Below are 27412 nucleotides of genomic sequence, written 5' to 3'. Positions count from 1 at the left end.
GACTGGTGGTTATCTCGAAGGATATTGCATTCTATGTAACTTGTCTCGACCATTTGACCTTTGCCGTGATAGAGAAAGGCTAGCATTCTTCTTCTTCTTCTGAACGTCCCACCTCCCGCTATCAATGCCAAACAAGCATGCTTACACTGGCTGCCTTAAATTCCTGTGAGCCTTGTAAGGGAAACGGATTTACTAAGCCGAACACGAGGCATGCTGAGATGAGAGACCCGACATTCCTTCTCCATCTTGGCTGCAGCAAATGGCAAAAGACCCCTCAACTCCTCTTTCTCCTTACTGGCACTGCCACTATGTATTCAGAATATAACATGGCCATGTCGTCCATAGGGAGATTGGAGGAAGGGTACATGATTGAAGTCCCAATTACTATCTGTGTCCGCCGTGAGAAGTACAGGACTCAAGAGCCTTCCATTTAAGAAGCCTGAGTGAGTTTTCATAAAACCATGGACAGAATAATGGTATAAGTTCTTATAGGACCCTCAAGCTTGAAGTGGATTCCAAGTCTTTTTCTACTCAATGACCTCCAACAAGATCCGAGTATCCGTCGAAACTCGCGCAGTCTGCCAGTCGCATCATGTCAAAGCGAACCCAGATCTGACGACCCGTAACTTCTGCATAGCCGGGCTGGCATTTGGATGGGTTTTTGCGTCCTTGTGTCTCATTGCAGGAGCGATAATGCTCAGCTCAGACCACTTCCCCATGCCATCATACGTGCGAATGAAAGTGATCATGGTCAATTTCTTCTTACATACTATGAGGCCCGGGAAGCCCTATCCTCACAATCATCGCATAATACAACTGCATCAGGGGACCTCCGTACTGGTACAACTACTCCTGAACTTTCTCGTGACCATTGTCCTGGACACCACGAATTACATTCACGCCATGACTCTTAAATGGGCTCTTCTCAGAGAAGGCCGCTTAAAATTCAACTCGAATGTGCGACTTTTTACCAGCGCTCATGCACATGGACCCAATAGCTGGTATATGAACTCGGTTTCCCTTCTTGGTTTGGCTATTTCATACGGAGCTACTTCAGCCGCTCTCACAGACGTGGTTATTGTTGGACAATGGGACCAACGGACCCAAGAGGTAGAGTACGGCCCATCAGAATCATCCGATATCATCGACATCAATGGCCTAGCAATATTCGCCCTGGGCATAGGAGTGTTTTTACAGGTCGGCGTGTCAACTTACAGCTTATTATGCAGCAGTGAAGCGAAGACTTGGAACAACACCCTTATATCAAATGCCAGGGCGTGGCTTGATGGCAGAGAGGAGAACGATGTTTTGTTTGAGGATAAATTTCCAGAGTTTACCTTCTCATCCCAGGAGGTACAAGACTCAATGCTCAGTATAGCGCCACATGTTCAAATTGCACGACGCCTAATCTGGGGATTCTGTGCGCTCTTCACAGTTTGGTCCATAATACAAGGGATCGTCACTGTCACCAGCGGCTATATGGCGGAGAATTTTGGTGATTTTTCTAGCGGCGCAGAAGGATACTGGAGGTTCTATGGAGCCATGTACTGGGATTATAAGAGAATCACCAAATTTCCCCCTTACTGGCTTGGATTGATCATTCAAATCATAGCGCAGTCTTTTCTTACGTTTGCGCTGCATTGCGTGGAGCTTATATTCGATCTCTCGCGTGATGAAGCGGCATGGCGCGAGTTGGAAACAGTCGGCGTGGATGCTGACCCGTCTATGAAGTCGAATTTCAGCTGGCAGACACTGATCATGTTGGCGATGAAGGCGATCATACAGTGGGTCTTTGGGTATGCGCTCACTGCGGATGTCTCGTTCAACATTGCGCTGTTGCCGATAATTGCTCTGATGGTTTTGTTCATTCTCTTGGCACTTGGGTCAGAGTACATGTTGAGAAACAAGCCCAGGGGTAGCCTTCCTGCATCATACGGCAATTTTGAGCGAGTGACGCAGCTTGTGGATGATTGGGATCATGATAGTCTTTTCTGGGGTGATAAAGGATATTTTAAGGACGGGATACGTCGTGCGGGCACGGCTGGTCAACGGCTGCCAGACTTGAAGCCGGATTCTTTCTATTGTTGTCGTCCGAAAGAAGATTGACTTCTGGATGAATAACTATATACCTCGTTATGTTATGATTTCCCAAATTCTCTGTGGTGCTCTGAAAGGTCTATCCACCAAATTCCAAATGATGCTCTAAGATATTATGTGGCATGGCCATAAGCAGGAATCATTGTACAACCGAGGACGATTTCTATTCGTTTCTATCATCAATGAATAACAAGAGGAATCTGTCTTTCGACTGTCTGCATCACAAAAAGAAATTGCTTGTTTCGGTGTACCTGATCAGATAGATCAAATAGATGGGCCTCGATCGGGATTTGAATCGGCTCATCGCCAAGGAATATTGCTCTTGAAGATCATTTCTGAAATAGACCGGACATGATCCATCAACGAGATAAGATGGCGATCGGCATCGTGCCTGGAGGATATGGTGATTATACCCTACAGAGTTGTAAGAGTCCGATTTCTTGATTTTGAGTGAGATGTTTATTCAAGTCATCATGTAGTGTTTCTGCATTAGATTGGCATTTCGTGAGTGACTACACGCTCAAATCGAATCATTTTGAAACAATGAACCTCTCGATAGCCCACGTCTTGATGATCGCGGATCAGATACACGCAAAAGTTTGATATGAATAGAGTTCTTTTGAACGAAAAACGAGATTTGTTACAGGCCTTGCAGTACTATTCCCACCACAGGGTTGCCTTTCTGCATAATTTAGTACCATCGCACCTTGGAAGCCTTTGTTTTTCTGGTTGATTTATCAAATTACCCCCTGAGTAGATAGCGGATCAGTAGCTACAGGGCTCCATCTGTCGTCAATTGGAAATCCTATCCATTGAATTCATTCCGCCTTTTCTTTTGTTAATGAGCCTGCATCTCATGATAATATACCATCTTTAAACTAAAGGAGAATTCTATCAAAAAAAGAGCATCTAAATCCCACAGCACGTTATGTGCTCTGTCCTCCGCGAGCAGAGGCCAAACCCCATCAAGCAAGGCTATTTGAGTTAGTATTCAAAACAGTCTCGGAAAAGAAATGATCGGCCTGCTCTGCCCACCAGCTGCCCCGTTCCTGATTTACTTCTCGGGTTCGTCGGCAGCTAAGATCTTAAAGTCCCCACTGTCTCAATTTTAGGCCTCCACGCCGGTCGATAATCACCGCCCGACATCAAGATCCCCGTGCAACTATTCTATTCCCCACCTAGAACTTCGTAGATCATGGTCTCACTAACTTGGCATTTCTTGGCTCCACGAGACAACAAGGTCAAATCCCATCGTTTCTCGGTCACTAGTTTCGTGCCAGGTGCAGTAGTGCACCGCACCTTGAAGCCTTGTCGCTGTGAAAAGAAACCCCTCATTTCGATGAATCCAGATGTAAACGGTACTTTTGGTTCCAGAATAAGAACACAGTCAAAGAGAAATAATTTGTCATTATGAAAGGTCAACAATAAAAGAACCTCATGTCCGATAACTGTTGCACGTCTTGTCAACCCTCGTTGCCTTGATCACTAGACTTGGTCTACGAAGTACGTTCATTACAGCCCACCTTCTACGGTCATTACCTCAAACAAGATGCAATTCAAGAACATCATCCTGGCTGCGGCCCTGACACTGGGTACTTCCTTATTTGCTGTTACGAGCGCCTCTGGCCTCGCCATTGGCCTGCAAAACAATATAGCCGGGCTTGATATCGGCCAGAAGCAGACCACTCTGCTCTTGAACCACCTCAACCATCACACGGGTGCTGTCACTGCCGACGTACGTAAAGGCCCAAGCCCAAGGTTTTAAAGAATCTCATGTCGCATGCAAATATGAACGTCAAAGCTAATCTTCAACGCAGGATGTTATTTCCTCCTACAACGCGACTGCCAACACCGAGGCCAAGGATTTGGAAATGATGGACATGATGCAGATCGACGAGGTACCAGTTGATTGTGTTCAAATGGTTCTTTGTCAGGCCTTCCACGGGGTAAGACGGAAAATTTACACACCCAGATGCCATCTTTTCTAGCGAGAACATTATCTACCGAACATGGAAACTGACTATTGTTCACCAAATCTAGTTTGCTCTGAGCAGTATCGAGGCGAATAACGCCTTTGTTGACAACGTTGTCTCCTTCAACAAGGCCCAGCGCAAGACCCTGCGCGAAATTATCGCTAAGAACAAGGACAACGTTGCTGTACGTTCTTTATCTGCCCTTCATTCCCTTACCACGTAATCTAAGGCTACATTTCTATACAGGCTTTCCTCGACCGCGTCGCGAGTAGGGCGCTGCCCTTTTGCGTCTCCACTATTAAGATTGACAACTCCGCTATTTACGCCTCCCTTGACAAGGCCACCCAGGCTCTTGATCCCGAGGAGACTTTTGAGTTCCCAACGGCCAACGTTTGAAGGGGATAATATTGTTCTACTATCATCCCAAATTTGGTGTGAGAGGGACTGAATTCATTCAATTCTCTCACTTTCAGGGCCGTTATTTGATTGACGCGTGATCAGAGTTCGGTCAAAAGTTGATAGATCATCCCCATTTTCTCTCTGCTATGACCTTTCCTTCTAATAACACCACAATATTGATAGAGCTTTTAGTAGCTGTTACAATCTTTTAATCGATACTATATCTGGCAGACAAGGAACTTGATATATGAGATTGTGATAAGAAAAGACGGAGGTTGAAGATAAACGTTGTTACAAACATTAATCGAGGAAGCATCGACATCTTTCATTGTGACCAAGTAAATTAGTAAATGCAAAACAAGAAATACATTAGTGAACTATGCATATATCCAAATACATTCCATCAGAAATATGAACGATTGAAAGCATTAGTGAGCGCAAATCGAGTATCCTGTATTAAGCCTGGACGAATTTCAGAACATCCTCAAGCACTCTATCGGCGTGCGTGACATTGAGAGCTAAACTCAAGATTAGAACTCGTCATGAGCAAAAGAGAGTAGAATAGATGGAAATTCTCACCATGTGCCGCCTTTTCATAAAGCTCCACCTGAACTCTCGGGATGATCTCCTTGACAATCTTTGTGCTCTTCTCAAATGGAGCGCCCTGATCACAGTCCCCATGAAGGCAAAGAATAGGAACATTGGAGTCCTCTCCAAGTCGCACGAGCTTCTCATTGAAATCGGCCTCTCGGACAATGTGAGCACAGCGCTGAATAGCCAGCCCATCGGCGTCTTCAACAATCCTCTCATTTTCTCTCAAAACCTCGGGAGAGAGAGTGACCCCCGAAGTGCCCACTACAACTCCTGGGAGAGCAGCATGGACAAAGTCAGCTCGGGCCTTTTGGAAACCAGCGCAGATATCATCCCAGACTGCTTTCGGTCCCGTGGTGCGGTTGTCTTCTCCTGGCAATTTGCCTGGAAGGGCTGGAGCAACCCATACTAGTCCCTGTAATCAGTTAGTAAGGTTTCGAGCTAATTACAGAATAGTATGCGAAAAAGGGTGCGGTAGTGTACATACCTTGCAATTCTTCCTGAGATACTCACTCGCTTCAAGCGCGAGAATACTCTCCCCAGCCCCCATACTAGCGGTGATAAACACAAAAGGCCCAACGCCAAGGAATTTCTCCAGCAAGTGCACGGTGTCCTGGGCAAAGGTCTCGTATGTGATCTGGGCATCACTCTGAGGGCCGTCCCAGTCACTCTTACCGAATCCACGGCGATCCGGGGCAATGCATCGGAAGCCGTGGTTCACACATAGTTGTACAGTAAGAGTCTCCCATGTCAATGAGGAATATGGCCAGCCATGAAGGAAGACTAGGGCGGGCTTGGTGCTCGCTTGTTCGGAGTTCTCGGTGCGGATAGGTTTGTAGTCGCGATAGTACAGTTGCGCGCCGTCCACAGGAGAAGTGTAGCGAGGCATTTTGTCTGTTGTTGATAAGTGAAATGGATAAATGATAAGGTTATTAGCTTGGAAAGAGCTACTTTATGTTGTTGCTGTTTGGAAGTGTTGGGTTGTTGATGGTGAGATCATGGAATGTTTAGGGAGTGTCAAGCACTATATATACTTGATCCTCGAACAAATGCGTTATGCAGGTAAATTCATTAAGTTCGTGAAAATCGCCCAGAAATATTAACAATCAATGACATTTTTCGTATTCACTGAGACCTAGCCAGGTGTTATGTTGGCTAAATTATCGTGGCGCGAGCATAACGTTATGCTCGTGTGCGGAACAAGACTTGCAGTGGCCATAAGCACTCAACCCACCAATCCGAAGCCTCGCATGACGAGAAAGCGTCTAAGCATTAGTTACTAAGGAGTTACGATGTCGTATTCTCTCGCTTAACGATATACCTTCTAAGCGATGACCGGAAATAATTCCCTCGGAATCATGAGTCAGTCTGTCAAGATTGAGATCAATCTAAGCTGCCTAAATGCGCAAAGACTTAACGTTATGCCCTTGAATTATAAAGATGCGATGGAGTATGCCAGGAACCACTCCCATCATACTTACCAAATATCTATTTCAGCATCAATCTTCCCTTTAACAATCGCCTCCTTTCAATTGACTTGAACTCCATCTTTGTGGCACCATGTCTAGCAACAACTATTCCATCCATTCCATCGTCGCGGCGTACGGCCTCGGCATCGCCCCGCACGGATACTACATCGTGAAGATGATGGCCAATGCGAAGGGACAATCCAGCAATATTCTGTATGTCGCTCCAATCAACCACCGAGAATATATCCGGAATTAACATAGGTATAGCCCTCGAGAAAATTTGTCCAATTTGAAGGGGCGCATTTCCAGTCAAGTCTGGGATAAACTTGCCAGAGCCCGCGGTGCCCACCTGAATGCCATGGAAGGCATCCCGATGTTTGCCGCTGCAATGGTAAGCTTTTTTACTACCCTCGATATCATATTTTGGAAGTCTAATGTAGTGCTTTTATATAGCTGGCCGGTAATCTGGCAAACCTTCCGGCAAAAGACCTGAACTGGTTTGCTTTGGACTATCTGGGCGCTCGCGTACTATATACCATGGCCTATATGGGCGTCAAATCAGAAGCTGCAAGCTACCTGCGGACTGGGCTCTGGGCATGGAGTATCTCTATTCCAATTTTGGTTCTTCTCAAGTCGGCGAACGCTATTCGGGGACAGGAATAATTGTCTTATAGAAGGGAATGGTTCTGCGCGAAGTGTAAGATTGCGAATATTATTGTTTTCAGCTTATGAACATCGATCATTCATTCGTTTGTTTTTATCAGCTTTGGCTTTCCAATGATAATATTCTTTCTCCTCTATTCCCCCGAGCCCGATTACTTCTTTCCACCACACTGATTTCAAACGCCCACCACCACCTCGCAAAGACAACCTGCCCGATCTCCCAGACAGCTGGCTCAAAGGGATCATCACCGCTAATCCTTACTCCTTCACCACCCCCGTCCTCCATATCGTAGACCAGTCGAAGAAGACCCATTGGATCTTGAGCAGTTGATGGCCGTAGACTGACGGGAAGATGGAAAACTTGGATCAACTTATCTCGAGTATTCGGCCAAGGGAGAAGATCAATAATCGGATGGTGAGGGATCGAACGCTGAGTACGCGTGGGAAGCAGGTGGGATGGAAGTTCGGTGAGATCAATTGAACTTGCGGGCGATGTTGCCGAGGATGATAGCCCGGTTTCCAGAGATGGAGGCGACGAGACGGAGTTATTTGAGCTGACAGGGTTGTAGAAGGGGCTAACAGCGGTAAAGTCCCAAATCAAGCCGTTGATATTCAACCGCTGTGCCACTTTCATAGCAGCGTTGAGCAGCGTCAGAGAAGGGACTTCAAGTATCCGATCATCGGGGAATGTGAAAAACGAGGTATCGTCAGTCTGGAGCTCTGCCGATAAATCAAATGTACCATCGATGTTGAGTGGGAAAGACTCTACAAGTTGGTTCTCGATATTATGAAGATCATGGGACTCCATGTTCCAACCCGAGATCCCTGCCAGTTGACTCCAGAAGGTATCCCCCACAGTCGTAGCTGGAAGCATAAGTGAACTCTCTGATTGTAAAGTCTCCGATGGTGGCAAGCTTAGCGAACTCATCATTTGCGCTTTGGGCCATGGGGTAGAACAGAGAATGCTGTTTGTATCTTCATTGTTCAAGCCCACATTCATTGGTGCATCCATATAGTTGAAGTCAAGATCGATGATATCCTCATTACGTATACCATCACCGGCGAAGAAGTTGCCATCCTCAGCCACAGGCCTTGGTATATCATGCACAACATTGCCAGCCTCTGAGGAGTTTCCACTAGATTGGCTATCTTGCTGATTAGCCACAAGAGTGTCCCCAGGAAGCCCAGACCCTTTAGTGCGAGACTCTAGCGCCTGGAGACGCTCCTTCTTTCTCTTTCCTGTCATTGATAGTCAGCAAAAGATAATTCATGTAACAAGTTAGAGAGTGACCTACGGTATCTCCTCTGTGCAAGGATGTTCAAGACTCGCTTGCGCTCCGCGGCATCATCTCCCAGCGCAGGAGGAACGGGCACCTTAGTCGCCGGCTTCCGGGCCATTTGGACAGCTCTTGCTCCACTAGTACTGATAGATGACCAGGGGACGCCTTGAGGAAGACCGGTCGTGTGAGGCAGATAGATTAACGGGGAGAGTCAAAGGGAGGCTGGCTAACTTTTTGGTCCTCGTATTTGTGCCGGGCTTGGGTTATTGCGCGGTGTGGCATTTCCACGGCTACAGTTCGTGACGCCATAACCAAGGTTAGCGGATTAGGAGCCCCTACCCGCCGCGCAAAGTAGGGTCCCTGAATATCTTGAATAGTTTCCTAGCATGATCCATACGGATAAATAAGTTGTTCTTGAAACTGGGTTCTCGTGAGTTGATGGTACGATCGCCAGAAGAGTCAATGGTAGGAACTATACTCCACATCTTCCCCTGCCAAGGGAGGTATCAAACCATACCTTGCTAAGATTGACAAGAATGTGATTGTAGGATCTATCAACCAAAAAGAGACCATGGTAGTACATTGCATGGATGAAACAACCATTTATTCGCCAGTAAAACGCCACAAACAATAAGAGGGAATCGTCAAGCCCGACTAACCGAAGCCAGCCAGCATGCAGAAACTAAAGACACACAAACACAGACAGAAGAAGCACACTTCAGGACACTATCATCCCGCTAACCCATCCGTTTCAACGCAGCCTCCACATCCTCCAACAACTGCACCAACTCCTTCCCTCCCTCACTGTCTCTCCCTTCAATCTCAATCCCCTTCAACAAGAAAGTCTTCGCCTCCGCATACCGACTCATCTCAGCCAAACACTTCGCCAGCCTCCACCAAGCCTTGACGTTCCCCACCGGCTTGGAGTCCACACTAGCCTTCGCATCACACAATCCCTCCGGCCACGCCTGCATGCCCACATGCGCCTGAGCACGGTTCCCATACAACCCAGCCAGCTCCTCCCGTGCAAGCGTCACAGGCTCCCACCCCGGCCGGGTGATCGCCATCTCGATGGCGTAGGTGTACAGGCGAATTGCCTCGGCGTAGTTGGACTTGCGGTAGGCGGCGTTGCCGGAGTCGCGGAGCTTGGTGATCTGCGCGCTGCGCTTGGGGTTCACGGGGAGAGGGGGTGGGGGGATGTTGGGTGGGTCGAGGCTGATTAGGGCGCGGTGCAGGGCGTTGAGTTCTTGGAGTTCGGTGGTGATGGCGGCTGTTTGAGTGGCAGTTTGGGAGGAGGATGGGAGGAGGGAGATGGCTTTGGAGCTTGGGTCGAGGTGGAGGGGGTATTCGTTGAAAATGTCAATTTCGGAGGCCATTTTGAGGCTTGAGGGACTGTGGCAGTCCGGGAATTGGCTGTTTGGAGGGATGAGTTGGAATCTAGTGACGGTGAGCTTGGTGTCGGTGGATTAAAGGATATAGGTGGAGGCGGAGGGTGGAGTGCAGTGGACTCCAGAGGATGTCGACTGCAAGATCAAAGGACGTACCAGCGATGTGAAGGGAGCAAAGTATTGAGGATCTCCGAAAACACTCTTCAGCCCGAGTTCAAGGTGTCGTGTTCAAAAATAACCCGCGATCGCCGTCCGGGGAGATCGCAAGCTGTCCACATGCACGCCGAGAAGGCGGTGGCAGAATCTTATCACTACTGGTGGTTGGCGTCGATTGACTGCATTGAATACTTCCTTCAATTGCATGCAAATACAGAAATCTAAAGGTATTTCAGACATTCAAAGTTACGTATGCAGTCTATTTGCCTAGATCCTCGTTCATATAGAAAACACAATCGTCACTTGGGACAAGCCCCATAAGAAACACGCAAAGATGACAGGCAACCAAGAGGGTCAACCCTCCTCGGTGGATCAAAACAGAAAACAAACTATGCGCCAGCCAACACCGCTTCGTAGTCATGTCCAGCACACAAAGAAAAGCAGGAGATAGAAACCACTGAAATGATTTTGGGGTATTCATATGCCGGCATCCTTGCCTCGACCGTCCAGCTCTATACCACTATCCATCCTGCATGCCATTCTCTACCGACCATACCCGCTCATTGAGGAGCCGTACTCCGATGGCGGGGCATAGTGTTGCCCATGAGCACCACCATAGCCTGTGCTGTTATAGTCGTGGAGAATACTGCCGGGTGCAGGATCTGTGGGATCATAGGCACCGTGCATTGCGGTCCGGCCGTGCGCGTTGCCAATGTCGTCCATCTCGCTCTGCTGAAGCAGGGCATAGTCCTCGTCTTGCTCACCGCCAGACGGGGCACTCACACCCGCACGGCCAGAGCGGAAGTCATCTTCGTCCTCCTCGAAGTCGTGAGCCGGGTTCGAAGAGAAGGCTGCCTTGCTTTGAGCGGCGAAGGTGGGATCGGAGACTGCGTCGGGTAGGGTACCGGTACGACGGAAGTGCATCACATTGCGGAAGGACATCCAAGAGGTAATGGCGAAGAGAATGCTAGAGAGAAGTTTATCACGTTAGTCACTGGCTATGTTTCTAGTAAAAGTCAGTCGGTGGGAGAAGAGATCCACTCACAAGATGAACACTCCAATGATAGTGGTCGCCGTGCTAACCTTGCACTTGCTAGCACTACCATATGCCCAGTTATCGCAACCAGATGCCGTGCTGGTCGAGGCACGGCGGGACTTGGTGCTAGAAGTCTTGTCATCGCTGCTCGACTTTCCGATGCTCTTGCCTTGCGCAACGTAGGAAGCCACGGCGACCCATGCACTGAACCAGAAGACAGTGTAGATGATGTCGACCGTCGCGAAGGCATACACATTTCCAAATCGGCGGGCTCGAGGCCACATGGGCACGGCGGCGAGATAAATTAAAGCGGGAATACTGATCCAACACTGCATCCATCGCGTGATCAGCTGCAAGGTCCCTCAAACCCTTGAGCCGCCCTTGAATGGGAGGCCCATTAACCGAACTCGAAGAGAGACAGAATAGAACTTACCAAGATCCAGTACCACACCGTGCGCCCATCGATACCATCGCCCTTTGTCCAGATCCCGATCGTCATCGCCCAGGCAAGGAAAATCACAAAGGCCTGGACGAAATGGATGATATTTTTGGTTCTCCCCATGTTGCCGCCCGTCGACCGGGGCATTCGAAATTGCATGATGGCGATGGGTGGGTGTCAGACCCCCGAAAGGAGATGCAGAGCTGCAAGGGTGTTTTCAGCCCTTTGGAGATTCACCCGACGAGGCCACGGAGGTGCCGAGCGGAGAAACAAGTCAAGAGGTTCACGGGTGGACCAGAAGACGATCAAACAGGGGGCAGATCGTACGCCTTTGTTGCGACAGTAATCGAGAAGAGGCGAAGAATGTAGAGGAAAGTGACAGGCACGGCGGAATGGTCGGAGGAGTCTGGAGTTGGGAGGAACGCGCAGCGGGATTTTCTTGGCTTTGGGTTGTCGACGTCAGCTGTGTTGACACTTTTACTAAACAACGGCACTCAACTGAAATGACTTACCTCGTAGTATAGGCTCTTTAAGAATAAGTCATGAGGTCGTAGCTGATAATTGCGGATGGAATATGAAGTAGAGAATGGAATCGCCCAGTGCTGTTCTGGCTGCTTTGGCGGTGATCATCGCCCAGGCGACAGCCCGTGTGGTTCTATTTTGGGCCATCTTCAGCCACACTTCGCCCCGGTGGAGTTCCCTTAGGCCCAGCTGGGCACCACGAAAACTGATAAAACTCTGCGCTATGCAAATACTGTAAATAGTCTTATTAAATGAGCCACTGGTTCATCGGCTGATGACACTGTGCTAAGCCTCACGTAAGTCCAGTTGAGATCTTCAAATGTCACTGCTTCACATATGTCAAGCACGAGGAAATTATGCTTAAAGCTAACTTAATTGCTGATATACGGAATCATGAAAACAAACCTATAAACATATTTGGAATACACCGAAAAAATCAGTCTAGAGTATGCCGTGACTGATAAAATGCAATAGTCTTCGTGATCCATTGGGCTCGAGAAACATTCATAAAAAGTCCCATTAGCGCCCCTTGCGATCAGTAGGCATTCCAGCCTCGCGAATCTGCTTCACTAACAACCAGATCTCACGCATCGGCTGGTACACATGGACATGCCACCACCAAGGGAAGGGATCGTGAGTTGTGAATCGAGGATCCTTCCAGAAAAAGAAGGGGATCAATTCGGCTTCAAGGGCAGTAAGGATGCTTTTGATAAGATTCACAGGAAGGAACCGTGGAAGGAAACCAGTGAGGATGGTTTCCAATAGTACTACCGAGGGTGATGACGGCCGAGGCGTTGGCGACAGTGTCGCAGTCACTTTCCATGCGGCCGGTTCAGCGGGCTCCGGGGATAGCACCTCGAGATATCCCGCGACAGGGCAGCGCGCATCACGGAGCAAGTTCTCGATGGCACTGGCACCGGGAACACAGTCGGCAATATGCACAGTGTGGCGAACAGACTTGTGATCGAATTCCTCATCGACCAGCAGTCTGACAGACAGATGCCCGGTCATCCGGATACCGCCCTTCAAAGCGAACTTTTGCATAAGCCGATGGGCGGCAGTCGCTAACGCTTCATCCATGCGCGAGGCACCCCAATGAGATGCTCGGGTTTCCACCATCCGAACCTTGATGGCATGGACGTGGCCGTGCACCACCAACAGGTCTGTGTAGAATTCTCCAAGTCGTGTCTGCTGTTGCATGATCCATGGGATATCCTTGGAGATAGTGATCTCGCTGACTTCAGAGTAAGTCCTGCTGAGAGTGCGTTTTGGCAGGACCACAGCTGCCTCATTAGCACTCGAGGTGACCCGTCGTATATGATATAATTTCGTCGGGGACCGATTGAGGATCCTGTGGATTGAGTCGCGTGATTGTACCTGAAATTGTTCCAGGACTGGAAGGTCCCGTTCTGCGAGGAAATGTCTGAATGAGTTAGGTCGAATTAAGCGCGATGTCAATTCGGGGTCGAAAGCAATGCATCTACAGGCAGTACGGCTTTCGACCACCTGCCTAGCTGTGGCATCTTCAATGGCTGTGGCCTTGGGCGAGCACGGAATCCAAATATCAATCTTCTCACGGTGGACGATATCTAGAATTCGGGAGATATAATGGTCCTTTGGCACTCGATAGAATGCTAGGAGAGCGTTGGACATGCCGCCGCCCGATCGAACCGGGAGATTCAAATCGGCGACATCCACCCCAACCACGCGATGACCCTCGGCGTCCCAGGCACGAGCCAAGGCCAGGCCATGAGTGGTGCCAACTCCGGTGATCAGAACTGTCTTGGGATAGAAATGAACATTGCGCTGTGCTGGCTGGCGCCGGCTAGCTGCAGGGCGTAAGCGGGAGAGTACGGCGGTCACGAGGAGAATGGTGTTGTCAATGAACAAGAAAGAGAATGAGATTATAATGCGAATCAAGGGCCAAAAGACCTGCGACAAGGCCTTGGATAAATCCGCTGCTCGATGAGCCTTCATGGTGAGTATAGGGCGCTGTGCTCGCACCGCGGGGGCCGCCATTTGAAGGACAGACCGAGCATCTAGCTCGAGAAGTGTATACTCAAATTTGCTCCGGTTCAATCCAAGCAGAGTCTCTGGTCCTGAGGCGTCTGGAAGAGGCTTGAGGCTCATTTCTCGAGTCGTCCAGCCCTGAGGGGGCGGGTGGAATGTGTGAAGAGGACGCAAGCGCCGTGCAGTGAGGGGTGATGGTCAGCACCCGCCACCGCATGCAAAGTCGAGGCGCAATGATTCATTACTGTGCAACAACCTTTTAATACGACTGTCCTGCTAATCCATAAAACAACAATCTGGGTCCTTTATCCAGTCTTTATTTAGATCTACTTAAACTAGCTTCTTTTCTCATAATTTAGGTTTACCAGTCTCCGTGGGCTTAATTACTAGCGTCCCGCCAGTTTTATCTGATCGAAGATCGTTATTTTATCTCGAAGTAGGACAGTGTCATTGAGCTATCGGCCTAGCCTCATCATATCAAGCAAACAGGGGCTTGTGTCTGACATGAAAACAAGATACAAAATTCAATAAATTACATTCGCTGGTGCTGAACCGTGCTCCTCTCATTTTGAGGTTGTCTGATTCAAGAATTTCATGGCAGATTTACCAGACATTCGTCTGCTTCTCTTGCCCATCACCCTTGTTCACTTTAAAAACTGGGGCAAGGAATGTAACAAAAAACGCCCAGAAACCAAACCCCCAAAATGAACTATGCGGTTCGTGGAGTTCCAGCCTGTCTTAGCATCATATTCGATGAATTTATCCTTTAGCCCGTTCACTTGGTAAATGACTTTCCACTGTATTCGCTGTTGGGGGTCCTAGACATCCCAAAAGTCATGATTCAAAATCGAACTAGGGCAAAACGCTATCCCAGTTTCCTGTCCTCAACATCCTGTACAAAGTCACAACTTGCAGAGACCTTTCTATGCAGAGCCCTGTGAACCTTCTGGCTATGCTGAAGCAATTAGTCAAAAAAAGCACCAATGGGTGTGTTCCAGCTGTCTCCACGACAGAAACAATGGCATCACTGACAGACGTTTTCAGGTTACTCTGAGGTACAGATAGACTGTGCCTTACACGAGAAGCACAGAACACCTCTCTGATAGTCTGATATCTGACTGTCTAATAGATATACTGCCATATTTGTGGTGTCAGCTTCAACATCGCACGACGCCGGAACCGGGAGAGCCGCATCTGGCTAGCTGGGACTACGCTGGCCAACAATATGATGAGCCGGCAGTCGACGAGGATGATTTGGAAAACTGCGCTCAAAACGGCTTATTCGGAGCGATTAGCTATCGAAGGATGATGAGGACAACATGCTCGAAGATCCAGACTACGTCCCTCCGGATGAAGGTGACTACAGCGAGCCTGGTGAATACGATTCAGAGTATCTCTGGGGAGGACAATGCGAACAGCGACTCAAACCCTTCTAATGAAACCAAGGATCCTGAAGTCGATGCTTACTCAAACTGGGTTGGCGAAAACTCAGAATCCGTACGTCAGATTCTCCGGAGAACACGTTCGGTACTTTTCAATCTCGCTCGAGGAGATGATAGGGTATCGCACCGCCCAGTGCTTGGTCCACAAAAGTGCGATCCAGGACCCATCGCAATATATCAAATCTCATGAGCCCTGGGAGGTTTCTGAAGATTGGTTTTTGTCTGGGTTGTGTGACGGAATGCCGTCTCGCGATTGTAATTACCCAGAAGTCTGGCCTGCGCAAGGTGGAGTCGAGGAGCCGCAAGCGGATAATATCAATTTCGGTGTATGTTGCCTTTCTCAAAACCAGGTCCAAGATTTTGAAACGCCATTTAACTGTCAAAGAGACTAACCGCCAGTAGCCGGAAAGTACACCTTCAGAAGACTTGGCTATGCCGTTCCACCCCTGGTGCTTCGATATCTTCTGCCGTCAATCCAAAGTTCGGTTGAACCGCATCAATATCTCAGGCATTATAAAGTGGCGCGATGCCGAGTCCTCCAACAAGGACTTTTACGGTTTCCCCTGGTCAGGAGATGTCATCGAGGGCCAAAGGCAATGGTGGGAGCATTTCCCGGGCAAAGAGTATCTGGACGCAACCCCACTTTACGTGCCAGGCTTACGGCCTATTTTGCTGAATGCAGGCAGAAACGAAGAGGACTTATCTCACGATAGAATAGAGGAATCTGAACTTCCGAAAAGAAATCACACTCCATTGCAGGTTGTTCACAATGATGTGTTTGCTTCCTTGCCTCCCTAGATATGTCTGCTATTAGTCGGTTTCCCGGATGCCAGCGACCTCACTAATTTAAGGATGACTTCCAAGACGTTCACCAGACTTCCAAATAGTGTGTCGTGGCGACTTGTCCGAGAGGAGATGCCCTGGCTATGGGAATCTTGGTACGACGGCGAGGAAGATCACGTCCCTTCTTTTGGGCATCAGGGACAGGGAATGATCTGATGATGTTCAAGGAAGAACGAGAGCGGTATTCAGCGCAACTGAATGATTTTTGTACTCCAACTAGCAAGGTAGTCGATTTCCTGCTTCCATTCCCAAAAAAGGCACCGGATCAGCTGAAGCTACCGAAAGGAAATACAAATTGGCATTGGGTTTACACACAGATCAAGAAAAATCGGAGCAGCCTCAGGGGCTGCGGAATTGACAACGGATATGGATAGATGTAGAAGAGATTATCCGCCGATTGAAAAGTATGAAACGAAGATATGAGAACAGACCTCGTTCATTCCTATCAATGGATAATTCATCGTTGGTGGTACTGTCTCACAAGTGAATCGGCTCAGCGACACCTTTATAAATACGTAGATTAACCGACAACCTTCGGAGGACGCTACAGGCGAGCACTTCGCTCGTTCTGCGACCAGGAAGTACGGTGGCAGTTCAAACGTCTGAAACCAGGGACCGAGAAAAAAGGCCATCTAAATATGCCTCGATTTTATGTTTTTGACAGATCTTTCTGAATGTCTTCTGAACCCTCTTTCTAGATCATCCCGGCATTTTTGTGAAGCTTGCCTTTTAAAGTATAACTGATGAGATGGTTTTGAACCTCTTCGGGCGTTGCAAACTTATAGAACACCACTGTATTCTCAGTTGGGCGTTCCAAGGGTATTTAATAGTTCCATGATAATCAAGGTCAGTGGCCTCACTCAAGTCAATACAGCCGTTTCTAGGCGCCTATCTACAATCATCGTTGCTCTGCCGTATTACGTTGAAGTAAGGCTGCAGTGCGCATTGCAGACTTTGAGTCATCTCCTTGTTACGCTAGGTAGCCCTACTTTACACGTTGCGAAACGAATAAACTCCGTTACAGACTTCTCGTTGAGCGCAGATAAAAAACATGCCTGTTGGTTTGTAACCCCGATGCCTAGTCGGACATTATTTTAAATGGCCGGCTTACCATTATCCAGTTCTGTCCAATGCTAGTCAGCAGGCTCGGCGCTAACTTCCCAAAATACTACCTCCGAGCACCGAAATGCCGCGAGGAATCACTCATCAAGCACGTACTACGTCCAGCGAACGAGATCGTGCCAATCACAAAATGTTTTCGACTGGACTGCAGGTTTCAAGATCTTAACCCCGAGGCGTGGACAGGCAGCACCCTCGGGACCACATACCACGAAGAGACAGGAACTATACGGGCTCGGTTGCCCGCAACTCCAATCAGAACGGTCATGCGGGGAGGTAGTTACTGCTCATTGCACCGCGTCGCTGACTACTCGTTTCCACGGGCATTTCGTCTTAAAAGCGGCTGTGCCACGGGTATACCATCCGGTTGTACATTTTCCCTTCCCAACAACCTTTGGGTTCTACACGGCTACACATTTCCCGTCAGGTTACACCTTTTCCAGTGTCAAAGATGCCATTGACCGAGTCGCCGCCCCCGCATCCTCGGGTTGGAGAGCGTTCAGTGAGTCGATATTCCTGCCCATGCCTTCCCTGCACACATTAACTAATGTGCAATCTAATCACAGCGCGAAGCTGGCCGTGAAATGAAGCTTCTTCACTTCGTCTACGGCCAGCCAAACCTCGATGACATCAGAGGCCACCCGCAAAAAGTCCTCGACCTCATGGACAAATTCGAAGAAGACTACCACATGATGACCGTCGGCGGGTCCAAGGGCAAAATCGTCAAAGATCTAATCGACGAACTCAAGCCCAAGACCATGATCGAGCTGGGCTGCTACGTGGGCTACTCGGCCATCCTCTTCGGCGAAGCCGTGCGACGCAACGGCGGCGAGCGCTATCTCAGCCTCGAGCTCAACCCGGAATGGGCCGCCATTGCGAACATGTTGATCGAGCTAGCCGGTCTGCGCGATTTTGTCCGGGTCATCGTTGGTCGGAGCGACGTGTCGCTGGACAAGTTGTACCGCAGCGGCGAGGTGACCAAGATTGAGCTCATGTTTATTGACCATTATAAGCCTGCGTATACCACGGATCTGAAGCTCTGCGAGCATCATGGGATGATCGTTCCTGGCTCGGTGCTCGCTGCTGATAATGTGATTCATCCGGGCAATCCGCCGTACCTGGAGTATGTGAGGAGCAGTGTTGCGCAGAAGCGGGAGGCTGCGAAGGGAGGGCCTACGAAGGGGTATAATGTGGAGGGGATGCGCGAGCGCGCTGTCAATTCGTTCATGCCCGAGGGTGATACGCCTGTGTTTGAGGTTATTGGCAACCCCAACCTCGTGTACCAGAGTGTGTTGCGGCAACCGGAGGGGGAACGGGTGAGTCATGACATTTGCTCTCTTGTTTCAGTGAACTTGGTGAAGAGATTTTCGCGGGAGTGATTGCTAATCCGGTGAATAGGATGCCATCGAGGTGACTCGGTGCGTGGGGTTGGAAGAGGAGTAGAGATCTCGTGGTGGTTAAAGAAAATAATGATGGGCCAGCCGCTCAGTGGGGACGAGACAGCTGCTGGCAAGATTCACTTTGCGACCACAGAACCACGGAATGACGGAATGAATATTTTCTAGATGCAATGTCATCAATGATTTTGATTAGAAAGCAGCCAGTGTAGTCAAGTGTTACCTGATGCTGGGAATACTGTGCTCCGGAGATCCATTCCCGTAAAGTCCTGGCAGCATAACGGCCAGAGGAGAAGCCGAAAACCGTTGCCACTTCGGGACGCCGAGTCGGAGACTGTACAGTTGCAGGTTGCGCCATCATCCACAGCCAGCAAGTCGGCTGTTGGCTGTTCGTTGGCTCATCGTTGGCTGGGCTTGGGTCGAGCGGGGCTGTCCCAAAGGTTGCCGTCGCCAGGACCTTCCACCTCCCCGCATCGGCTCTCAAAATCCGTCGACGGCTAAATATAAGCTGACAGGACTTCCCGTGTCTACTGTTCTTCATTCTCCTCATCTATTCTCCAATCTCTTATATCCTGTGAGGTGCACACTTTGGTCCACCTCAATTCTCCATTCTCCGACTTCTCTACAAGTCCATCTCCAATTCGGTGACATCATGGCCCCCAAGACCTACAATGTCGGCGTGATCGGCTACGGCTTCAGCGCCAAGATCTTCCACATCCCCTTCGTGGAGCAGATCCCCGAGCTGAAGCTCTATGCAGTGGTCCAGCGCACCCCCAAGCCGGATGATGATGCGGAGAAGGACCACCCGGGTGTCAAGTCCTACCGGACCGCCGACGAGCTGGCCCAAGACCCCGCCGTCGACATCGTGATTGTCACCACAGCTCCTGACTCCCACTTTGCTCTGGTCAAGCAAGCCCTGGAGGCTGGCAAGCACGGTATGTACCACAATGGCCAACGGCACCGATCGAGAGCTTGAACTAATTCTCCGTGCTACAGTCGTCTGCGAGAAGCCGTTCACCCCCACTTTCAAGGAAGCCGAGGAGCTCGTCGCCATTGCCAACAAGCAGAACAAGCTGCTCGCCGTGTACCAAAGTACGTCCCCTTATCTCTCTCAGATCTCCAATTGCAATGCTAACATGCGCTGCGCGCCAAACCAGACCGTCGCTGGGACGCCGACTTCGTCACGCTCTCCAAGCTGGTCAAGAACGGCTCTCTCGGTCGCATCTCCGAGTTTGAAACTCACTTCGACCGCCACCGTCCCGAGGAGCCCTCTGCTGATTCTCACAAGTGGAAGAACAAGGTCATTCCCGGTGGTTCTGCCGTGTATGACCTAGGCACCCACCTGCTCGACCAGGCCGTTCACTTGCTGGGCCTTCCTAAGCGAGTGACCGGCTTCATCGGCTCGGCCCGCGAGGCCAACACCTCGGGCTTTGAGGACTCGTTCACCGTGCTGCTGCAGTACGCCAACGGCACTTTGGTCACGGCCAAGGCCACCGTGGTCAGCCCCGAGGAGGAGCAGCTGCGCTTCTGGGTCCGTGGTGACAAGGGTAGCTTCAAGAAGGTGAGACAGAATCTCTGCCATCAATATTCGTCGCATACTAAACAGTGAATATAGTTCCACCTCGATATCCAAGAAGACCAGCTCAAGGCGGGCGTCAAGCCCCAGGACAACGGCTACGGCCGTGAGCCCAAGGAGCGCTACGGTACTCTGACCACCATCCAGAATGGCAACCCCGTCAAGGAGGTCGTTCCTACCGTGGAGCCCCCCACATACACCGAGTACTACCGCAAGCTGGTCCGCGCTCTCGATGGCGAGGGCGATCTCCCCGCTAGCGGCGCCGAGGCCGCTCAGGTCATCCGCTTGATCGAGTTGGCTCGGGAGAGCTCTGCCACTGGCAAGACCATGGATGTTTGAGATTGGACGTACGATGTGGATTTTAAAAATTGGAAACGACAGTGATGATTAGCGGATACTTGATAGACCTTGAAAATTGGACATATATTCTCATTTTGAATGGAGTTTCTACTCGGGAGATGGTGCAGGTCTCGGCAATCGAGGTCGCTGCGGTGAATCTGGTGATGCTGACAGCTTGGCAAAGCTCCTTAAAGTTGGGGTCCAAAAAGGCATCAACTAGTACCCTCGCTCCTTACGCTCTTGACATACGAACGAGTCGGGTTCGTGCTAGTCAAAATCCAAAGTCAACCAATTCTGAAACAGCTTCAAATTCTCGTACTCTCCTACAAAGTTATCTCCCATTGGTCCCCTTATGCACCAGCTTGCTGCCCAAACCCGTAGCCACTCCACCATCACGATGCTGCTCCCACTATTGCCGCCTGAGCTCTGTCCCCCCGCACAGCTTGGCCAAGCCACAGTCTGACTTTTGAGCCACAATCTGACCTCAAAGAGTGCTATCACATGGGGCCTCATGCAGGAGGACAAATGGCTGAAGAGGTCCGAGCCAGGCTGCAGCCTGAGAAGTTTTTTCGTTCAAATGTGACTCTGCTTGTTAACTGACCCAAAGCCAGTGAAGACTCAATCCCCTAACCACGACGAGAATAATTGCATTCCTGGCAATTTTTATATCTGCTTCAATCGGGGCAACAAGCTCGAGCTTAAAAGCTAGGCCGCCAGCTCCGAAACCATGGACGCGAGCTCCCTCCCAGATTTCAAGATCCTGTCGCACCCAACCAAGTGGGACAAGATCGACTATGATCAGCAATCCTCGCTATCAACAGACGAGGATATCACTCTAAACGCAACTTCGTCGTGGACATACTGCGGCCCACTCCTCCCACTGAACGCGAAGAACCTACCCTCCTCATTCCACACCTGGGCCCAGTCCACTATCAACGGCTCAATCGTGTCTCCCTTATTCGCCTTTTTAGAATTCGTACACGACTTCCTCACAGCAAACGATATATCAACCTACTGGCTCACGATACGCGCAAGCCAAGGCTCCGACGAATTCGACATCCCCCGATGGCATACAGATGATCTCTTCTTCTCCCCAGTCTCTCCCAACAACCTCCACCCCCAATCCAAATCGCAATCCCAGCGCCGCTCTCTGCTCCCTTCCTTCTCTGGCGCCACCAACGTCCACAAGCGGACATCATCGTCACTCTCGAATCTGGGCAAACCCAACAAAAACAACCGATCTACAGCCCTCTCCACCACGGAAATAAACGCCAAAACACCCCTCCCACCCTCCGTCCAAATAACATCTTCCTCGCCCAACCCGACAAACTGGAAACTAACCACCACCCTCCTCGGCCCGGGAACCCTCTTCATAGCCCCCCACCTCAACGCCCAAGCCCGCACCCTCCAACGAAGCACCAAAATGTCCGTCCGCGCCTCAAACCCAGATCACATTTGTCTCTCCATCCGCTGTGTAGGCTGTGCCTCAGCCGCAGAGTCAGTCCGAGCTATACTCGCCGCGCAGCTAGGCGGGTATGACGGTAGTGCAGGTGGTGGTTCTGGTGCTTTCAATGGGCATGGGCATGGGCACGGATCTACATTTGGAAAGGGTATTATCCAGGCGCGCACAGGCGAGTGCGTATTCTTCCGAGTTGGTGAGGACGAAGGCGCGGTACATTCGGAGCCGATGTCCCACGGGGATCGTATCTTTGTTAATGTTGTACCCGGGTGTGAAGAGGATTTGAGGTGTTTGATGGGGAAATGGGGGATGGAGTATCCGCGGGCTTGGTGTGTGGGGTTGCCGTTTCAGGGGGTTGAGGGGGGTTGTAGGAGGAATGTTGGTGAGGTTTGAGTGAAACTGGGTGGGATGTTGTTAAGAGGATTTGACCGGGGTGAGTCGGGTAGGGGTGTAGATGATCCTGGTCTTGCAAGGTGAGCTATGATGGAATTCGTAGTGATGTATACAGATGCTCTACAAAGAAATATACACTGGGAATTCAAAGGTATGGATATAGAGAACACAGAATAGTTCAATGAGATACGTCAAATTGTTTACTTTCAAGGGATTTTCTGAAACTACTTTATATGCCCCATTTTTCTTGGTTTATCTTTGTGCTTGATGACTGCTTAGACGATCCTGAAGATTTGTCATTGTTGAAATCTACTATATCAGGTTTTCAATTGAAGGCGGTCTTGTCAATAACCTTCACCGCAAGAGCAACATCGTGTTTATACAAGGGTATCCTGGCGGCCGAGTATACTCCGCACGGAAGTATGTCAGCCCTACCGTCCGAGATTCGTCCGACACGTTGAGGCATTTTGATCGGGAATGCCTTGTCATATCTACGATCGGAAATACCACGTGGTTTCATCATTTTGATTTTTCATTACTATCTCACAATCTACTGGTTAAACAAGCTATATCCTCCGCGATCCCTTACTTAGTACCTACTTTACCTAATTTTCCTACTGTCCGCATGGTTCCGGGATCTGTGACATCATCCATTGCCAAGCCACTAACGCCCGAAGAGGAGTTTCTGTTACCAAATACAAACGCAATGACTGGCGGGCAAAGGCTGTCACCCAGGAGCACCGAGTCCCACAGCTAACCGCTCGCGGCTGTATTATTGAAGAAAGCTTTTGGACACCAGTGCCAGGGCCTGGTCCGCGGAGAAACAGAGAGCAACGACGACACGGCTAGTCCGGCACACTTGAGGAGAATCGTGAGGGGGAAACGGGTGAGAAGATGTCTTCATTCAAAGTTCCTCCAGGGGACATCAACTTACTCTTGCGAGTTTCCCATCTTTCGTGAGGTTTCTGTGGGGTACCGCGACGGATACCTTACATACTTCGCTATATCTCGACATTCGCTGCGGGTCTTGTCAGTACGTCGTGCCACACGACACGCCTGGGGTTTTTCGGCATCATGTCGCACACTTTGCATGGGCCGATGACTCTCTCGGATGTGAGGACCTGGCATGTGGATATCGATCGGTTTATCAACCCTTGGGTTCCAGCGCCTAGGTTGCACCTGTTACCCCGGCCGATTTCCCATTTTCTGGGGTATCGGGACAGTGCACCACGACCGTTGGGCAATGTAGTAATCGCCTTTTGGTCGCTGGTCGGTGCATTCTGCGGAGTGGCCCTGGTCGCTGAAGTATCAGCGCGTATCCCGTCATTCGAAGTGCGAAACGCGCCGGCTGTAGTGGGAAGTTTTGTAAGTCTGGATTTGTCATGACCTCGGATGATCCATCTGGCTGACGAGGACCTCATGGTAGGGTGCTGCTGCCGTCATCGAGTTCTGTGCGATCGAGTCGCCATTTGCACAACCCCGTAATGCCTTCTTCAGTCAGATGTGGGCTTGTCTGATGGGCATTAGTATCGCGAAGCTTTTTGCTCTGAGTCCCCATGCCGAACAGTACACTTCGCTGGGCGGGGCTCTGGCCTGTGGCCTCACCACTGCTGCCATGATGTTGACTGGTACTGTGCACCCGCCGGCGGGTGCGACGGCCCTTCTAGCGGTGACCAACGAGCAGATGGCGAACCTGGGATGGTTCCTGTTCCCCATTATGATGCTGGGGGTCGTGCTGATGCAGGCGGTGGCCTTGATCGTCAATAATATCCAGCGACAATATCCCCTATACTGGTGGACGTTACACCCTCTGTCTCGAAAGCAGATCAAGGATGAAGAGAAAGAGAACATCCACCGGAAGGCTGGTTCGGATATCCCTAGCCACTATGAGGAGAGTCTGACCGACGTTCCTCGGCGGATTGTCCTTGAGCGAGGCGAGATCTTTGTGCCTGATGGGGTGTTCTTGTCGACAGAAGAGAAGGAGGTGCTGGAGAAGGTCAGTGAGAGAATCTAAAAGAAAGAAGGATGGGGAGGGATCTTGTACATACATATTCAATGATAACGATTCGGTCAACTGACCAACCACGATCTTTCATCAGTCTTCGCTCCTCGTACTTCGTACAGTGCTTCCTGGAGAGAGATGGGGCTAACTCGACTAGGTTAAGCGGAAAGAGTGTGTATCTCCAGCCAACCAGACTCGTCGCAATTGCGTGGCAAAAGAACGTCGACACCTCAACACCTGACCGCCACCCTTCTGAGGCGCCAAGGCTCCCAGGCTCTCAGGCCCCGCACGTCTGCCCGATCGTGCGGTGACGTCCCAAACAGCCCTCGTCGGCCTCCAGCAAATCAGCGCTCTTCGTGCTGGCCCTGACGGCCCCACCAGGTTGAATTTTTGTTCTGTCGCATTTACGATTCACCGTCGAGGATTTCAAAAAGAAGGGATAATCTGACTTTTCCTTCTTCTATCTTCATCTTCCAGAACCCTGACGTTCAGGATTCGAATTCCGCCCAGGCAACTTTTTCCTAATCGATAAGGGCTCGCCCAAACCCGCCCCCCACTTCCACTCGAGTTGTTTCGCCCCTCTACTCTCCGCCCCGCCAGGCGCTCCACTTCAGTCTCTTTTTGCATTTCTTTGCCTTCAAACTCTTCGACCAAGTTTGTTACGGGTCATCGTTCCCTCACTTGATCCTCTTCTCTCTTTCTACCTCCCTCCTCTCCCCCTCCCCCCTCTCCCCGCCCCGCCGTCCTTCTCACCCAATTTCCTTTTTCACATTTTCACCCGCCAATATGGTTTCTGCCTCCAAGGCCGCCCGTTTGGCCAAGCGCGCCGAAGCCGGCGACAAGAAGACCAAGAAGACCGGCTCCAAGAAGGAGGAGGAGCCCGTCGTCGAGGTCGATGCCAACGGTGACGAGCAGCCCGCCACCACCGATGCTAAGATGAAGGATGTCGAGAAGCTCACCGCACAGATGGACAAGCACGGTCTCTCCGATCGTGTTACCACCGGTGTGCTTTCGTCCCTGCCCGCCTCCCGCGACGTCAAGATCACCTCCGCCTCCCTGGTGTTCCACGGAAAGGTCCTCTTCACCGACTCTACCCTCGAGCTGAACTTTGGCCGTCGTTACGGTCTGCTTGGTGAGAACGGTTGCGGAAAGTCTACCCTTCTCAAGGCCATTGCCACCCGCGAGTTCCCCTTCCCCGAGCACATCGATCTGTACCTTCTGAATGAGGGTGCTCCCCTCACTGATAAGGGGGCTCTGGAGTGGGTTGTTGACGAGGCTCAGGCTCAGCTTGATGCTATGGAGAAGAAGGCCGAGGAGATCCTCGAACAGGAGGGTCCCGAGAACCCTATTCTCGAGGATCTGTACGACGTAAGTTCTAACGTTTTATCTATCAATCAGCCTGTTGAAAGATATAATTGAAGTATTGATGGATCATTCACTGACCAAAATTTTGATCACAGCGCATGGACAAGATGGATCCCTCCACCTTCCACACTCGTGCCTCTCTGATCTTGACTGGTCTCGGCTTCAACAAGGTCACAATTCACAAGAAGACCAAGGACATGTCCGGTGGTTGGCGTATGCGTGTGGCCCTCGCCAAGGCCCTGTTCGTCAAGCCTTCGCTGCTCCTGCTCGATGACCCCACTGCTCACTTGGATCTCGAGGCCTGTGTGTGGCTGGAGGAGTACCTCAAGAAGTGGGACCGCACTTTCATCCTGGTATCTCACTCCATGGATTTCCTGAACGGTGTCTGCACCAACATGATCGACATGCGCATGAAGCAGCTCCTCTACTATGGTGGTAACTACGATTCTTACCACAAGACTCGCTCCGAGCAGGAGACCAACCAGATGAAGGCCTACACCAAGCAGCAGGAAGAAATTTCTCACATCAAGAAGTTCATTGCCTCCGCCGGTACCTATGCCAACTTGGTCCGTCAGGCCAAGTCTCGCCAAAAGATTCTCGACAAGATGGAGGCCGATGGCTTCATCCAGCCCGTCGTCCCCGACCGTGTCTTCACTTTCCGCTTCGCCGATGTTGAGAAGTTGCCCCCTCCTGTCCTGTCCTTCGACGACGTCAGCTTCTCCTACTCTGGTAAATGGGAGGACACCCTCTACGAGCACCTCGACCTTGGTGTCGACATGGACTCTCGTACCGCCCTGGTCGGCCCTAACGGTGTTGGCAAGTCCACTCTGCTGCGTCTGATGACCGGCAAGTTGAGCTCCATCAGTGGTACCGTCAGCCGTCACACTCACCTGAAGCTCGGTGTCTACTCTCAGCACTCTGCCGAGCAGCTCGACCTGACTAAGTCTTCTCTCGAGTTCGTCCGCGACAAGTTCCCGGAGAAGTCCCAGGACTACCAATACTGGCGCCAGCAACTCGGCCGCTACGGTTTGTCTGGTGAGGCTCAGACCGCCATCATGGGTACCCTGTCCGAGGGCCAGAAGAGCCGTATCGTCTTTGCCCTGCTCGCTATCGAGTCCCCCAACATGATCCTGCTCGACGAGCCTACCAACGGTCTTGATATTCCCACCATCGACTCTTTGGCTGATGCTATCAACGCCTTCAACGGTGGTGTTGTCGTCGTCTCCCACGACTTCCGTCTGCTGGACAAGATCGCCAAGGACATCCTGGTCTGCGAGCACAAGACCGTCCGTCGCTGGGACGGCACCATCGGCCAGTACAAGAAGTACCTCCGTGACAAGATGCTTTCCTCCGGTGCCGTCTAAGTGTTGCGCTTCCATGTTCTGTTCCACACTTCCTTTTTTTTTCCCCTTTCCTATCTCTGATGACGACGAAATGCTAGACGTGATTAAGGG

The 27412-nt window shown here is 50.5% G+C and overlaps 14 protein-coding genes across 14 annotated transcripts; 9 read left to right on the top strand and 5 right to left on the bottom strand.

Annotated features, from left to right (window-relative positions):
• Positions 1-534: 534 nt before the first annotated feature.
• N7458_003350 (uncharacterized protein) lies at positions 535-2106 on the top strand (the record flags this gene model as incomplete). The annotated part of the gene is made up of 1 exon (XM_056906733.1): positions 535-2106. One exon carries the CDS (start codon positions 535-537, stop codon positions 2104-2106), a length of 1572 nt encoding a protein of 523 aa, XP_056770840.1.
• A 1540-nt stretch (positions 2107-3646) lies between these two features.
• On the top strand, positions 3647-4466 carry N7458_003349 (uncharacterized protein; the record flags this gene model as incomplete). Its single annotated transcript, XM_056906732.1, has 4 exons — positions 3647-3832; positions 3915-4043; positions 4138-4254; positions 4317-4466. 4 exons carry the CDS (start codon positions 3647-3649, stop codon positions 4464-4466), a joined length of 582 nt encoding a protein of 193 aa, XP_056770839.1.
• A 459-nt stretch (positions 4467-4925) lies between these two features.
• Positions 4926-5949, bottom strand: N7458_003348 (alpha/beta fold hydrolase; the record flags this gene model as incomplete). Its single annotated transcript, XM_056906731.1, has 3 exons — positions 4926-4987; positions 5049-5475; positions 5548-5949. The coding sequence occupies 3 exons, from the start codon at positions 5947-5949 to the stop codon at positions 4926-4928; spliced, it is 891 nt and encodes a 296-aa protein (XP_056770838.1).
• A 671-nt stretch (positions 5950-6620) lies between these two features.
• N7458_003347 (uncharacterized protein) lies at positions 6621-7192 on the top strand (the record flags this gene model as incomplete). The annotated part of the gene is made up of 3 exons (XM_056906730.1): positions 6621-6742; positions 6797-6920; positions 6983-7192. The coding sequence occupies 3 exons, from the start codon at positions 6621-6623 to the stop codon at positions 7190-7192; spliced, it is 456 nt and encodes a 151-aa protein (XP_056770837.1).
• A 97-nt stretch (positions 7193-7289) lies between these two features.
• N7458_003346 (uncharacterized protein) lies at positions 7290-8590 on the bottom strand (the record flags this gene model as incomplete). Its single annotated transcript, XM_056906729.1, has 2 exons — positions 7290-8431; positions 8488-8590. The coding sequence occupies 2 exons, from the start codon at positions 8588-8590 to the stop codon at positions 7290-7292; spliced, it is 1245 nt and encodes a 414-aa protein (XP_056770836.1).
• Positions 8591-9209: 619 nt separating this feature from the next.
• Positions 9210-9848, bottom strand: N7458_003345 (uncharacterized protein; the record flags this gene model as incomplete). The annotated part of the gene is made up of 1 exon (XM_056906728.1): positions 9210-9848. One exon carries the CDS (start codon positions 9846-9848, stop codon positions 9210-9212), a length of 639 nt encoding a protein of 212 aa, XP_056770835.1.
• A 711-nt stretch (positions 9849-10559) lies between these two features.
• N7458_003344 (uncharacterized protein) lies at positions 10560-11650 on the bottom strand (the record flags this gene model as incomplete). Its single annotated transcript, XM_056906727.1, has 3 exons — positions 10560-10983; positions 11062-11381; positions 11486-11650. The coding sequence occupies 3 exons, from the start codon at positions 11648-11650 to the stop codon at positions 10560-10562; spliced, it is 909 nt and encodes a 302-aa protein (XP_056770834.1).
• An 882-nt stretch (positions 11651-12532) lies between these two features.
• Positions 12533-14143, bottom strand: N7458_003343 (uncharacterized protein; the record flags this gene model as incomplete). Its single annotated transcript, XM_056906726.1, has 1 exon — positions 12533-14143. One exon carries the CDS (start codon positions 14141-14143, stop codon positions 12533-12535), a length of 1611 nt encoding a protein of 536 aa, XP_056770833.1.
• An 863-nt stretch (positions 14144-15006) lies between these two features.
• On the top strand, positions 15007-16263 carry N7458_003342 (uncharacterized protein; the record flags this gene model as incomplete). The annotated part of the gene is made up of 4 exons (XM_056906725.1): positions 15007-15010; positions 15153-15520; positions 15573-15791; positions 15868-16263. 4 exons carry the CDS (start codon positions 15007-15009, stop codon positions 16261-16263), a joined length of 987 nt encoding a protein of 328 aa, XP_056770832.1.
• A 1615-nt stretch (positions 16264-17878) lies between these two features.
• Positions 17879-18870, top strand: N7458_003341 (O-methyltransferase; the record flags this gene model as incomplete). Its single annotated transcript, XM_056906724.1, has 3 exons — positions 17879-17929; positions 17994-18743; positions 18826-18870. 3 exons carry the CDS (start codon positions 17879-17881, stop codon positions 18868-18870), a joined length of 846 nt encoding a protein of 281 aa, XP_056770831.1.
• A 606-nt stretch (positions 18871-19476) lies between these two features.
• N7458_003340 (putative NAD binding Rossmann fold oxidoreductase) lies at positions 19477-20739 on the top strand (the record flags this gene model as incomplete). The annotated part of the gene is made up of 4 exons (XM_056906723.1): positions 19477-19759; positions 19821-19916; positions 19982-20385; positions 20440-20739. The coding sequence occupies 4 exons, from the start codon at positions 19477-19479 to the stop codon at positions 20737-20739; spliced, it is 1083 nt and encodes a 360-aa protein (XP_056770830.1).
• A 727-nt stretch (positions 20740-21466) lies between these two features.
• On the top strand, positions 21467-22591 carry N7458_003339 (uncharacterized protein; the record flags this gene model as incomplete). Its single annotated transcript, XM_056906722.1, has 1 exon — positions 21467-22591. One exon carries the CDS (start codon positions 21467-21469, stop codon positions 22589-22591), a length of 1125 nt encoding a protein of 374 aa, XP_056770829.1.
• Positions 22592-23665: 1074 nt separating this feature from the next.
• On the top strand, positions 23666-24605 carry N7458_003338 (HPP family protein; the record flags this gene model as incomplete). The annotated part of the gene is made up of 2 exons (XM_056906721.1): positions 23666-23956; positions 24018-24605. 2 exons carry the CDS (start codon positions 23666-23668, stop codon positions 24603-24605), a joined length of 879 nt encoding a protein of 292 aa, XP_056770828.1.
• Positions 24606-25379: 774 nt separating this feature from the next.
• N7458_003337 (ATP-binding cassette family ATPase ARB1) lies at positions 25380-27322 on the top strand (the record flags this gene model as incomplete). The annotated part of the gene is made up of 2 exons (XM_056906720.1): positions 25380-25961; positions 26054-27322. 2 exons carry the CDS (start codon positions 25380-25382, stop codon positions 27320-27322), a joined length of 1851 nt encoding a protein of 616 aa, XP_056770827.1.
• Between the last annotated feature and the right edge of the window lie 90 nt (positions 27323-27412).

The sequence above is a fragment of the Penicillium daleae genome (genome assembly GCF_028827525.1).
Source record: "Penicillium daleae strain IBT 16125 chromosome Unknown utg000002l_segment0_segment0, whole genome shotgun sequence".
Taxonomy (NCBI): Eukaryota; Fungi; Ascomycota; class Eurotiomycetes; order Eurotiales; family Aspergillaceae; genus Penicillium; species Penicillium daleae.
Note: the sequence above shows the minus strand (reverse complement) of the source record. Positions and strands in the feature narration are given on the sequence as shown.